This window comes from Populus euphratica, unplaced genomic scaffold, assembly GCF_000495115.2.
Source record: "Populus euphratica unplaced genomic scaffold, PopEup_1.0 scaffold336.1, whole genome shotgun sequence".
Lineage (NCBI taxonomy): Eukaryota > Viridiplantae > Streptophyta > Magnoliopsida > Malpighiales > Salicaceae > Populus > Populus euphratica.
The window spans coordinates 126,903-139,139 of NW_011500225.1; the positions used below are offsets into that span (position 1 = coordinate 126,903).

The 12,237-nt window shown below is 32.5% G+C and overlaps 1 protein-coding gene and 1 non-coding gene across 3 annotated transcripts; one reads left to right on the top strand and one right to left on the bottom strand.

Annotated features, from left to right (window-relative positions):
- Positions 1-5,512: 5,512 nt before the first annotated feature.
- On the bottom strand, positions 5,513-8,356 carry LOC105112362 (protein BOBBER 1-like). Of its 2 annotated transcripts, none has more exons than XM_011008047.1 (6): positions 7,876-8,356; positions 6,651-6,824; positions 6,492-6,540; positions 6,132-6,298; positions 5,868-5,951; positions 5,513-5,744 (listed from the first exon to the last, which is right to left on the bottom strand). In XM_011008047.1, the coding sequence occupies exons 1-6, from the start codon at positions 8,236-8,238 to the stop codon at positions 5,706-5,708; spliced, it is 876 nt and encodes a 291-aa protein (XP_011006349.1). In that variant the 5' UTR covers positions 8,239-8,356; the 3' UTR covers positions 5,513-5,705. The 2 variants fall into 2 exon arrangements, with proteins under 2 accessions (XP_011006349.1, XP_011006348.1); XM_011008046.1 differs by having other exon boundaries at positions 6,651-6,823; positions 7,872-8,355.
- Positions 8,357-12,164: 3,808 nt separating this feature from the next.
- TRNAA-CGC (transfer RNA alanine (anticodon CGC)) lies at positions 12,165-12,237 on the top strand. Its single transcript has one exon. It is a non-coding gene; the product is annotated as a tRNA-Ala (tRNA).

The window sequence follows — 12,237 nt, forward strand, 5'->3', positions numbered from 1 at the left end:
AATTTAAAATAAATAATATAAAATAATAAATAAGTTTTTGTATATTTATTAACTAATAAAAAATTGATGCACGAATCAGATATTTATAAAAAATTTATTATAAAATATAAGATTCCATGAATAAATATCAACTAATAAAATAATATTATATAATATTGAAAGAGACCTGAGTGTTGAAATTTTTTTAAAAAAAAATTCTTGGAAGATGAGGCAGGTTTAAAGTAATGGTTGAAATTTACTTGAATAAAGACGCATAGGTAAATTATCTAATCATGACTATAACAATGATCTTGCTGAGTTATTTGCCAAGATAAAATATGTAACAATTTACAAATCTTGCTGTCATTGCAGTGCTCTGTATAACCACCGCCAAAGCTGCTAAAGTTTATCAATAAATAGTTGCAATCGAGAAAACTAAGAAGGCAAGTAAGAGCATTGATAATAGACTGGCTTCAGTGATGAAGAGTGAAAGTTACACCCTTGGTTACAAAACTATGCTTAAATCTCTAAGGAACTTTTAAGAAAAACTGACTCTATTGCCTTACCTTCGAGGAAATACAAAATCCCGTCTGCTGTGAATTTAGGTGGTGAATTTTGACTCAGTTATTGATACAGTAAAGCTTTCTATCAGGGAAAAAATAAAAAACTATGCTCAAGTTGAATGATAAATTGAGTACCTGCTAGGACCGTCTGCAGACGACGCAAGGGAAATACGGGGAGCTGCTGGCTGGATCGCTTTACTGGACGAGGGACTGCCTGGGGTAGATGACGGCGTTGTTAGTAAAACAAAAGGCAGAGAAAACAAAAGATAGTAACATGGTTTTCTTTTATAGCCACCCATTCAAAGGAAAAAAATGACAATTCCTATTTTTTGAAAGCAAGGGTCAGCCACCTGCACAAATTTCTTCTCTTCCTCTGAAACGGGTACACGGTGAGGTTATTTTTTATTTTTTTTCTGTTCTGAAATATGCAGCCATGGTCTTGATGATGTTCTCTGTGGAGCTACTCTGGTGCTTAAATTGATCATGATAGTTGGTATCACCGCATTATTAATGAAAAAAAAAAACAAAAAAGAGGAAGCGTACCTGCCATGACAGGATGGCGACATTCGCTGTTAGTAAAGAAAGAAGAGGCTACACTGTTTCATCTTCTCACTCTGTTGATGTTTGGTTACAAAAATTGTCGGGAAATCCGACCAGTGATATACTAATATTTGTTTATAAGAGGCTTAACATACTGATCATAATATTTAATGTAGTTTGGCAAATCATTTACATCTATGGGAGAGTCAATATTATTAGAGATAGAGAAAAAATACAAAACAAATACATGAAGGAGGAGGTTGCACCTACTCTAACTCAACTCCCAGCTCACACACATTAATGCACATTGCAGCAAGGCTGCTGCCCTTGACAGCCCCTCTTTCTCTCTTCTTCTCACATGTTGCACTCTCACACTCTTTCTTGACTCTCTTGGTGCTTATTTATAGGCAAAATAGTGCCACCAGCTCTAGCTCGTCTTCATTAATGATGGCTGCCAAACTTTGATTTTTGAAAAGGTTGCATATGGTTGGTGCAGCTTCTTTTGACATTTGTAGTTGCCACCAACAACTCATCATTGCAACCTTTGACAATGAACAACCTTACTTCTTAGGGTTGGGCTATAGATGCTGCCACATAAGTGGCAGTATCCTAACAATCACTTTCTTTGTCATTTATGTAGGCAATTGTCCTTTTATTTTTTCAGCACAAGTTTACATCCTGCAGCTCTTCAAATTCTACCATTCCGAGAGCGTCTATGGCCAAGTTTACAGGTACTCGCCAAACCTTTCAATCACCAGAGTAACTTGAGCACACCCTTGTTTAGACCAAAGGATCACTTCAACCAGATGGTCTCCCACATCATATCTGAAGAGTGTTAACGCTTGTCTTTGGGACACAACATTCCTCTTCGAGCGTATCAACCATGCTCGGTCCGAAATTATTTTTCAAGCCTCACACCAAGGCTTACAACACCCGCTCAAATAAAAATTTCTATTTTCAAGTGTGACAGTCATTATCTGAGTATTTCAATATAATCATAAGTTCACCACTCTTCCAAGAGTCTACTTATCTCAGAGTTGCGTCTGCCCTCTGTTCCATTCTAGGAACCACGCTTTACTTCTCCTTGAGTCTCCTGCTATTAGTCTCAAGAGTCTAGGTAGCTTTCCACCTTTAACCATGAGGGCAAACCATTAAAGGTTGATCCATATCTGTCTTAATACTCTGAGTATTATAATGCCATTATTGAACCACCTTAACAGGAGTCAACTTGTTCCAGGAACCTGCGCACCTCTGCTCCTACATAACAGTTGAGTCTTAATGCTCCATAAGTCATCCACTTATTGTTCAAGGCAAATGTCTTCTAGCTCATTAATCTTTAGCATGGGGGCAATATCCATGAAAGTTAATCTTGCAATTGTCTTCATACTCATCATAGCCACTTCATTGGCTATGCATCTGTCCACTCATATCTAGCCTTCACATCGACTCTGGGGCGTTCTGAACTGGGGCTCCTATTATAGCCCTCACACCTTCTCCTGAGGAGTCTCCGCTCGTCGTCATACGGCGGTCTGATCTTGGGCTCATCGCATGGCCCTCACACCTTCTCTTTAAGGTGTCTTCACCTTTTATAGGCGATCACATCTTTCTTCAGCTGGGACACTTCAAAGTGGCTTTAAAAATTCTCTACCATCATATGGATTATGGGAGAGATCATTGCCACTGATCATATAGAAAGAGAGAGTTGTGGTACACTTCTCGCAAACGTCCATCTCGATTTCTATGTTTGGAGCTTCTACACCTTTCTGCTTGACAACTCCACCCACACTAACTTCCTTTGGTATCTTCGCCTTTCATCATAGGCGGTCACACCCCCTCAATTAGATGCATCTGCAACAGCTCATCTTTTCATCATTGCATGCATTGGAAAGGTCATTGCCTATTGCCTTCATCAAGAGCACAAGAGACTTCTTGTTGTACAACCTTCACACATTCTGCTCTAAGCTTCATCTGAGAACTCTTCTTCTCTTTACACTTGTTGTCTCATTACAGTACCTCGTTGGATCCTCTGGGTACTCCTGCATAATCTCTGTGTGCCCTCGTGCAATTGTTATTCTCCATATTTCTCCCTATTCCTTGCATATATTTGACAGCAACTCATCAGATCACAACATCTATCCAAGTTAAAATAAGGTGTCAATATTTATCCTCTTGTTGTATTTCTCTTTCATTATCAGGGTCTTCATTAATTCTCCCCTCGAGAAATTACAGTCACCAAATCTAACTTAAGTTCATAATGATAACAATATTTTGCAAGAATATAAAGTTAGCACTCAAGACATAACAATCTCTCTCTTTTAAATAAGAATTTAGGATATTTCTTATTGGTGGTTTGTGTGGATTATCATTAGAGACCAAAAAATTAAACGATTTATAATTTGCAATAATCTAGTCTTTAAAAAATTATTTAAAGTCGAAGAAAATTATATCTTCAAATAGAAAATCTCTAAATATCTCTAGAAAACAAGATGTTGAAAATTTTCAAATAATTTTATTTTATCATTCCCACTTCATTTATTAATATTTGAACCCCAACAATACCATGATCTAAAGAAGTTTTGACCCCTCCCATGCTTGAATATGATTCCATGAAATATTCCAAAGTGGGAATTGTTTGTGAACCTCACGCACGTTAACAAGATCAGAGTGCCCTTGCGTTCAAAATAAAGTCTAGCAATCATATCAATATAGTTAGGAACACCCCATCCCAAGATGTCTTTCTTATCCTTCTCAGTCGGCGTGGGAAGATCCACACCAACTCCAAGATGGCTAACATTTTTTGTCCTCTCGCCAAGCAGTGCAGTGTTCTGACAATGGCGTCTGTCAGTTCGATCCTATGGATCACAAGATAGGATAGTGAAGGCGACGATGCCATCTGCAAACAATATGGTGTTTCCAGGCTTGACGTACACAAGCAGTTTTTTTCTAGCTCACGGAGATCATGCATGTTTGTGTCACCTTCGAAGCTGTAATCAGTACTGATGGTGATTTCCTGACCTTCCTTCAGTTGAATAGGTTCTCCACCCTCTAGGAAACCTGCTCAAATCTCAGGTCCCAATGACAAAAGGTTTGAGAAGTTAATGCACAAGCATGGGACTGTCAGTACAGGGAACAAGAAAGACAGGGAAACAAAAATTGAGTGGGGAAGTAATTTTTATATATAAAAAAAAATGGATGCCGATCAATCTCGTCATTTCAATAAATGAAGAATAAAAAAAAGCAGTTTTTTTTTTTTGGTCTCTTTTCTCATGTCTAATAAAATAAAGAATAAAAAAATAAAATAACATAAAGTTTATATGAATAAATACTTTGTGTGCATCATGGCCAATTCTTTCCCAAAAAAAATCAATTTTTGCATATTCCATAGTTGTAAAAAAAAATTTAGTGTTCAGTCAAAAATACTTTTTGGATTTAATTAGAACTTTACATTTTAGCATTTTCATCAAAAATGAAAAATATATGTATATTCCATTTGGATTTAATTAGAACTTTACTAAAGTTCATTAAGGATTGGCCCAAATAAATTGGCTATTGGGCTACATACCAGATAATTAAAAAAAAAATCATGTTGTTTTTTTAAAAAATAAATGAATGACAAAAATCCAACTTACAAAATTCTTTTTTTAATAAAAGAGCCAGAGCCCATTTTCACCTCTTATAGAGTCCAAAACCCAATTTCAGTCATAGATACAGGTCAAAGCTCAATTATCATCATTAATACGAATTTTTTTAACAACTTCAATGTAATTTTTTCTTTCAAGGAGAAGTGTCATTTTTTAAATGTCTTCTGTTAAAATGAATCAATGTCCAGATTTTAAAATTAAATACAATTATGGTCATTTTTAGCAATTTTAATGAAGAATCCTTTCTAGGTTTTAATGCCAACATCTATGACAAGTCTTCCATTTTGAGGGATTAATATCATTTTCTAAAGTGTCTACAATTAGAAAACACAAATAATTTTGCATGCTTGTCAAATGTTTTGAGAAATATAAAAGCCAATTCATTGTCAAATGTATTGGCTGACCATGCAGCTACCATGAAGGTGGTGGGTTAACGGGAAATAGAGCAACACCCCAGATTCCAAACCCATGTCATACAAGACGGGAGGAACACGAGTCAAGAACGACGTCCTGTCGAAAGGGGATGCGTTCACACATGCAGAGGTGCACCCGCAATAACCAGGAAGTTTTGTGATGAAAAAAACGAAAGACCTACAAAAGGAGTAAATTTTACTATGGCGCCGTTCCAAACGATTTTTTATAAAAATTGAAATATTTTTATAAAAAAAAATTGTGTTATACTCATAACAAAAATAACTGATAAAAAATATTATTTTAATATATTTTTAAAAAATAAATACTTTAAAAAACACCCGGTTATGCAAAGCTTCTCCATGAAGATTTTTAAGCTTCAACGAAAACTTCAAAACCATCTATAAATATATTCCAATCAACCATTCAAATCCCACGAAAAGGGAAATGTTAAACTATTTAACATGGTCCAACCATTCACGCTCTCACCAAGAAGAAAATCTAGATCAAAATAGACACCTTGGCCTGTTTTCTAAACATCAGCCACGAAATCAAACATTCCCATTTTATTTTATGCTATCTTTGCCCTTGAGAAATCCATCTCCGGATGCTGCAACAAATCGAAAACAAATGACAGATTAGCTAATGAAGTGACGCGATAGGCGAAGTGAAAAACTAGGGATGCAAATGTTTTGATGAGATGGAAGACTGTTCAAGAGGGTTGTGGTTTCACCTCAGACATGAACTTCTTCAGAATCTCCTGTTTCTGCATCTCATCACTGGTTGGAAGCCCCATAGACTTCTGTCTCTGATCAAACTGAACAGAAGAGAAAGGAAATCAAACATCAGACATCACAACAACCAAGTAAAACGTAGAATTATGGACAAACACAACCAGATGCCATGCCAAATTAAGCAGCTATAAGGACCTGACTCAGTTAATCAAAGGTGGACAAACTCGGCATGATCAAGAAGGGGAAATGGCACAAAAATTTACCATCATCTTTTCAACAGTCTGCCTTGTTTCAGAATCGAGGTCAGATAGTTTGCTGTTTTCAGGCTCCACTTTCTGAGTATCAATTTCAGGATCTCCTTTCACCAAAGACTTCCACCAATCCATTTGATCATGCTTTGTCAAAAGGATTGAGATGGTATTCTGGTCCTCTGAAGAAATATATGAAGAATAACTAACATTTAACAGATGGCCCTTGACGAGGAAACAAAGAGCAAGTAATGCAATGAAAGAAAATACTCAATTATTTACACATTCCAGTACTTGCTAAGAATTTCCAAACATTGTATGTAGCCATGAATATAATTCCATTTGAAATTCAATGACTGGTTGTAGTTAGCATACCTATGCTCCAATAACAATCATCAACCTTGATGGGCTTAAAGAGCTCTCCCTGCAAGTATTTCAAAGCAAGACTTCAGAAGAGAGAACCACCTGAGCAAACTGAAGATAGCTCACTAGGGTACATTTCATAAAAGAACAAAAATTCACGAGCAAACTTACCTCAACTATTGGAGGCTGGCCCTTGAGTCCAACTTTTAGATGGTTTTTCTTGATGTCACATACGACAAATCTTGATTTAGTTCCAGAAGGAACTGGAATTTGCACATTAACCTCTTGCAAGGTCTGTGTCCAGGAATATTTCTCCAGATCAAGCCCGTTGCCTTTATTGGGAACTGCCCATTAGAAACAACAAGCAGCAATGGAAAAGTAAGTAAAGCATGCAATGAACTCCTTTCCTTCAAACTTCAAAGATATCAGTAATGAACATGACATCTGCATTTAGCATGGAAGTCATACATATTCTAAGCAACTAATTTAATGCCTCATCCATACTAACTTATGAATCTGATTGCAGCATTGCATCCTGTCATTCATGCAAAAGCTACATAGAACTACAGAATAAACTCAAAGCTACAGACTGCACATATGTGTAGATTTTCATTATGTGTTGCATGAAACACAGTTGGATTGCAAGAAAATCTGCAGCCATGTTGATTTATCAACAAACTCATTACAATATCTATCAAACATTTTCACCAACTGCAACCCGTCCATTATAAATGGTCACTTTCATCATCCTATACGGCTCTCAATGCATATTATCCAAAATCTAGAGCAAAAACAAAATTTGGCACCTTAACCCTTGCATGTCCAACAAAATATCATCTAATCATAAATAAAACATCACAAGCCAAACAACCAAGTATCCACAAAAACAATTTCACAACCAACACCACCAAAATGATTCACAGACAACAGAATTGAACAATCCACTAGTTCAAATAAATTAGATTGCAGTAAATGTCCACTCCTCTTTTCCAACAACCAAAGACACTTGAATCTTTTCCAACAACCAGAGACACTTGAAGATACAAATGGTTCAAAAACTAGTCTTTTGCACTTCCATTCTCAACTTCCTAAACAATCAAGAGCACCAAAAGACATTACAGTCATAACACAAACAACCCCTCTAAGAGAAGCGAATAAAAAACCTCCAAAATGTTAAACCCCATTTGAAAAATCACAAAAACATTTCAGACTTTACCCTCCAAGCCAAAATGTTCTCGTCAATCTCAATCACCTTCAATCTTCTACTAATTCACACAAACCAAAACATCAAAAATCTCCAGACTCCTAACACATAAAACCAACCAGAAAAGCAAAACAGCTCAAAACAAAAACAGGAAACACAAAATTAAACAAAACACTTTTCTCATTTACCTCTCTTTGCACTCTCCTCTTTGTTCTCGTTTTCGTCCATTTTCTCCTTCTTCTCCTTCTCCACCTTCAACCTCTTACTCCCCGCCTTCTCCTCCGCCGCCTTCACCTTCGCCTCCTCCGCCGCCTTCTTCCTCTTCGCCTCCTCCACTGCCTTCTTCACCACCGCAAGGATCTCCTTCTCCGCCGTCTCCTTCTCGAGAAAATCACTCTCTTTCCCCAGGAAATCAAGAACTCCCTCCACAATCCTTATGGGGTTTTGTGGATCAAATGTTGCAGTAAACGTCGACGTTTTCGGAGGGGCATCGGATGATGATGATGATGGTTTTGTGTCTGTTTTGTCTTCTTCGTAATCAGAGATTATCGCCATTTTTTGTTTGTTTTCGTCTCTTTCTTGAACTGAGCTGACTCGGTCGGCGTGAGTTGAGGTATACTTGGGGTCTTGCTCGAGGATGTTTTATAGGAGTGAAGACGGGGAAACCAGCGAGGAGTTTTATAGAGAGTTCTAGAAATTTTTATTATTTCGACGCCGTGCTAAACTTCCAATCAGGTCCCTAAACTTTGTACATTTGATAACATCAATATCTTTATTTAAATTAGGTCAAATCAGCATCTATATTAGACTGTTTCAAGTTTTCGACCATTTGATTTTCCATGGAATTAGATGAAGGGGGTGAGAGAATCCTTGTGTGGGAGAGAACTAGTAATTCAATTCAAAGTAGAGTGTCTTATTTGATAAAATGTAAGAAATCAAGGGACCATGTGGTGATATTATAAATTTAGTATAGTTATTGACACTGTATTATTATTATTATTATTATTGTTATTAACTTTAATACTAAAACTTGACTGTTTAATATTCCCCTCCGTCTTTATCCTCTTCTTTTTTTATCTTTATCAAAGAATTCTAAAGTTACATTATCACAATTTAAAAGTTTGAAATTTTAAAAACTCTATTCAATTTCTTTTTTAAAAAAAAAACAGAGAGAGATAATACAACAATCCCTTTTATATACATGAAATGCCTTTAATAATCCCCTTCAACAGCACAAGAACTTTCAAGATATTAAGGACATTTTGAGCAAATTATTATTATTATTTTTTTCAATTTTATGACAACACGATAAAATTATTATAATTTATCATTTTATTTCTTTTTTATACTATGCAACTTCATGTTTTGCAGCGAGACACGACAATAAAGTGGACCGGTAAATGAGGAGTCTTCTCCCTCAAGATCCATGACTGTAATTATATTTGCTTTTATGAAGATGCTTTTCAAGTGGAGGACTGCAATGTCGTCTTTCTAACTTTTATCCTTTTTCTTTTCTTCTCCTTCAGAAGAGAGACTCCACACCCTTAACAGAGAAGTTGTTACATTTATATACATGTACATGTACATGTATATGTATATGCGTGTTGTGCCCGAGAAATTAGTTTTATATATATATATATATAATCATACTTTATCAAACCTAATAAACAATAATCACAAAAATTAAAATAAAATAAAATAAAATTTCAAAAAAAAAAACATCAACTTGAAAAAAAAAAGAGTAATATTAAAAACAAGTAACTTGTTGAATCATGGACTTGAATTCAATTAAAAAATCGTTAAAAAAATATTAATGAAAAAACTTATAAAAAGCAAAAAAAAAACACAACAAAAATAATAAGAATTTAAGAGAAGACAACTAAATAGAATTAAATTTGAAAAAAATAATCCAGACAAAATAAATAGTAATTAAAAAATAATTATTAAATTTCAACCTAATTATGATCTAATAAACAATAATCACAAAAACAAATTCAAAAAAAAAACATCAGCTTGAAAAAAAAAATAATATTAAAAACAAGTAACTTGTTGAATCATGGACTTAAATTCAATTAAAAAACTTAATTAGCAATTAATTTAATTTTTAATAATAAAATCATTAAGAAAATATTAATGAAAAAACTTGTAGAAAGCAAAAAACAAACGCAACAAAAATAATAAGAATAAAATTTAAGAGAAGACAACTAAATAGAATTAAATTTGAAAAAAATAATTCAAGACAAAATAAATAGCAATTAAAAAAATAAATATTAAATTTAAAAAATTAAAAAATCATGAGAAATGAAATTAGAAAAATTATAAAAGGTTAACCAATAAATAAGAAAACATAACCCAAACAAAAATAAGCAAAAAAAAAAAACAAGCAAATTAAACTTTAAAGGCATACAAGTACTTTCAATTTCATCAAGTTACATATTGATATTTTTAATTTTGAAAAAATTGTTCCACTAAAATTTCATTGCTTGATGTATTTTTTATTATTCAAGTATTTGTTTTGTATTTTTTTAAGGCTTGGTATATAACATCTTACTTTAGATTCTCAAAGTTATCATTATTTTCATAATTTAATTATTACTTTTCTCATTTAATATAATGTTTTTTTATTATTATTTTTATGAATCTATTCAAGGATTTATAGTTTTGACGAGGTATTCACACTTAATAAATTGCCTTGTTTTTTTAAGAATAAAATCTCAATTACACTGAAATTCAATTAAAAAACTTAATTAGCAATTAATTTAATTTTTAATAATAAAATCATTAAGAAAATATTAATGAAAAAACTTGTAGAAAGCAAAAAACAAACGCAACAAAAATAATAAGAATAAAATTTAAGAGAAGACAACTAAATAGAATTAAATTTGAAAAAAATAATTCAAGACAAAATAAATAGCAATTAAAAAAATAAATATTAAATTTAAAAAATTAAAAAATCATGAGAAATGAAATTAGAAAAATTATAAAAGGTTAACCAATAAATAAGAAAACATAACCCAAACAAAAATAAGCAAAAAAAAAAAACAAGCAAATTAAACTTTAAAGGCATACAAGTACTTTCAATTTCATCAAGTTACATATTGATATTTTTAATTTTGAAAAAATTGTTCCATTAAAATTTCATTGCTTGATGTGTTTTTCATTTTTTAAGTATTTGTTTTGTATTTTTTTAACGTATATAACATTTTACTTTAAATTATTAAAGCTATCATTATTTTTATAATTTAATTATCACTTTCCCGTTTAACATAATGTTTTTTCTTTTTTATGAATTTATTTAGGGATTTACAGTTTTGATGAGGTGTTCACACTTAATAAATTGCCTTGCTTTTTTAAGAATAAAATCTCAATTACACTGTTATAATAAATAATAATTTATATCTTGATGCAAATTAATTTTCTTAAATGATTTAGTTTATATATATATATATATATATATATATAACTGGAATTCTAAATTGACCTCTAAGTAATAAATAGCCGTGATCTAAATCATTACATGAATTTCAAGCAACACAAACCTAATTTTAACCTAACACTCCAATGTCATGAACCCTTCGGCTCAACCTTATGCCTGCCACACAAGCCAATGGTACACCAATGCCTAACCCAACCTTTAATCGCTCCATGTATTTATAAAATTCAATTTGATCTATCAATATTATTGTAAGATTTCTGATAAGAAAAAACACTGAAACAATCATGTTTTGAAAAGAAATTCATTTGGATTTTACTTAATTTTTTACTAGACGGATATTTTCACAAAAATAACAAATAATTTTACAAAAAAATAACTTATTTATATATACACACGCATACATACATGCTCATTATAAAATTCAATTTGATTTATAATTCGAGTTGTGTTTTAAAGGGATAAACATAAATCAATGTTATTGTAATATTTCTTGTAAGAAAAAATACTGAAACAATCATGTTTTGAAAAAAAATCAAATTGGATTTTTTGATATTTTCACAAGAATAGCAAATAATTTTGCAAAACAATATCTCACATATATATATGCACACATGTGCACATGCATGTACATTAAATTATATTTCTTCTTGTAAATATTTATTTTAATTATAAAAAAACTTTTATTCAACAAAAAGAATGAATCGAAAAAAATATTTATTAATTCAACCTTTTTTTTTGTTAAGAGAATTACTTTTTTTTACTGAAAAATAACAAGAATAATTTGAAAGATTAAAAAAATAGAATGGATATATATATATATATATTGTATTTTTCATGTAAATATTTATTTTTATTGTAAAAATAAATTAAATGAAAATAAATTTCTAAAATCATGCCATCTTTAAATAACTAGTATCTTTCCGAAACAATAACATGATTTTTATGATAAGTTAAAAGTATAAGAGCATTTTCTTGTAAATTTAGAGGGGACGTTTGGAAAAAAACAATTAGACTAAGGCTTTAACTAAGAAATCGCCAAATGTGCGGGGGTGTAGCTCATATGGTAGAGCGCTCGCTTCGCATGCGAGAGGCACGGGGTTCGATTCCCCGCACCTCCA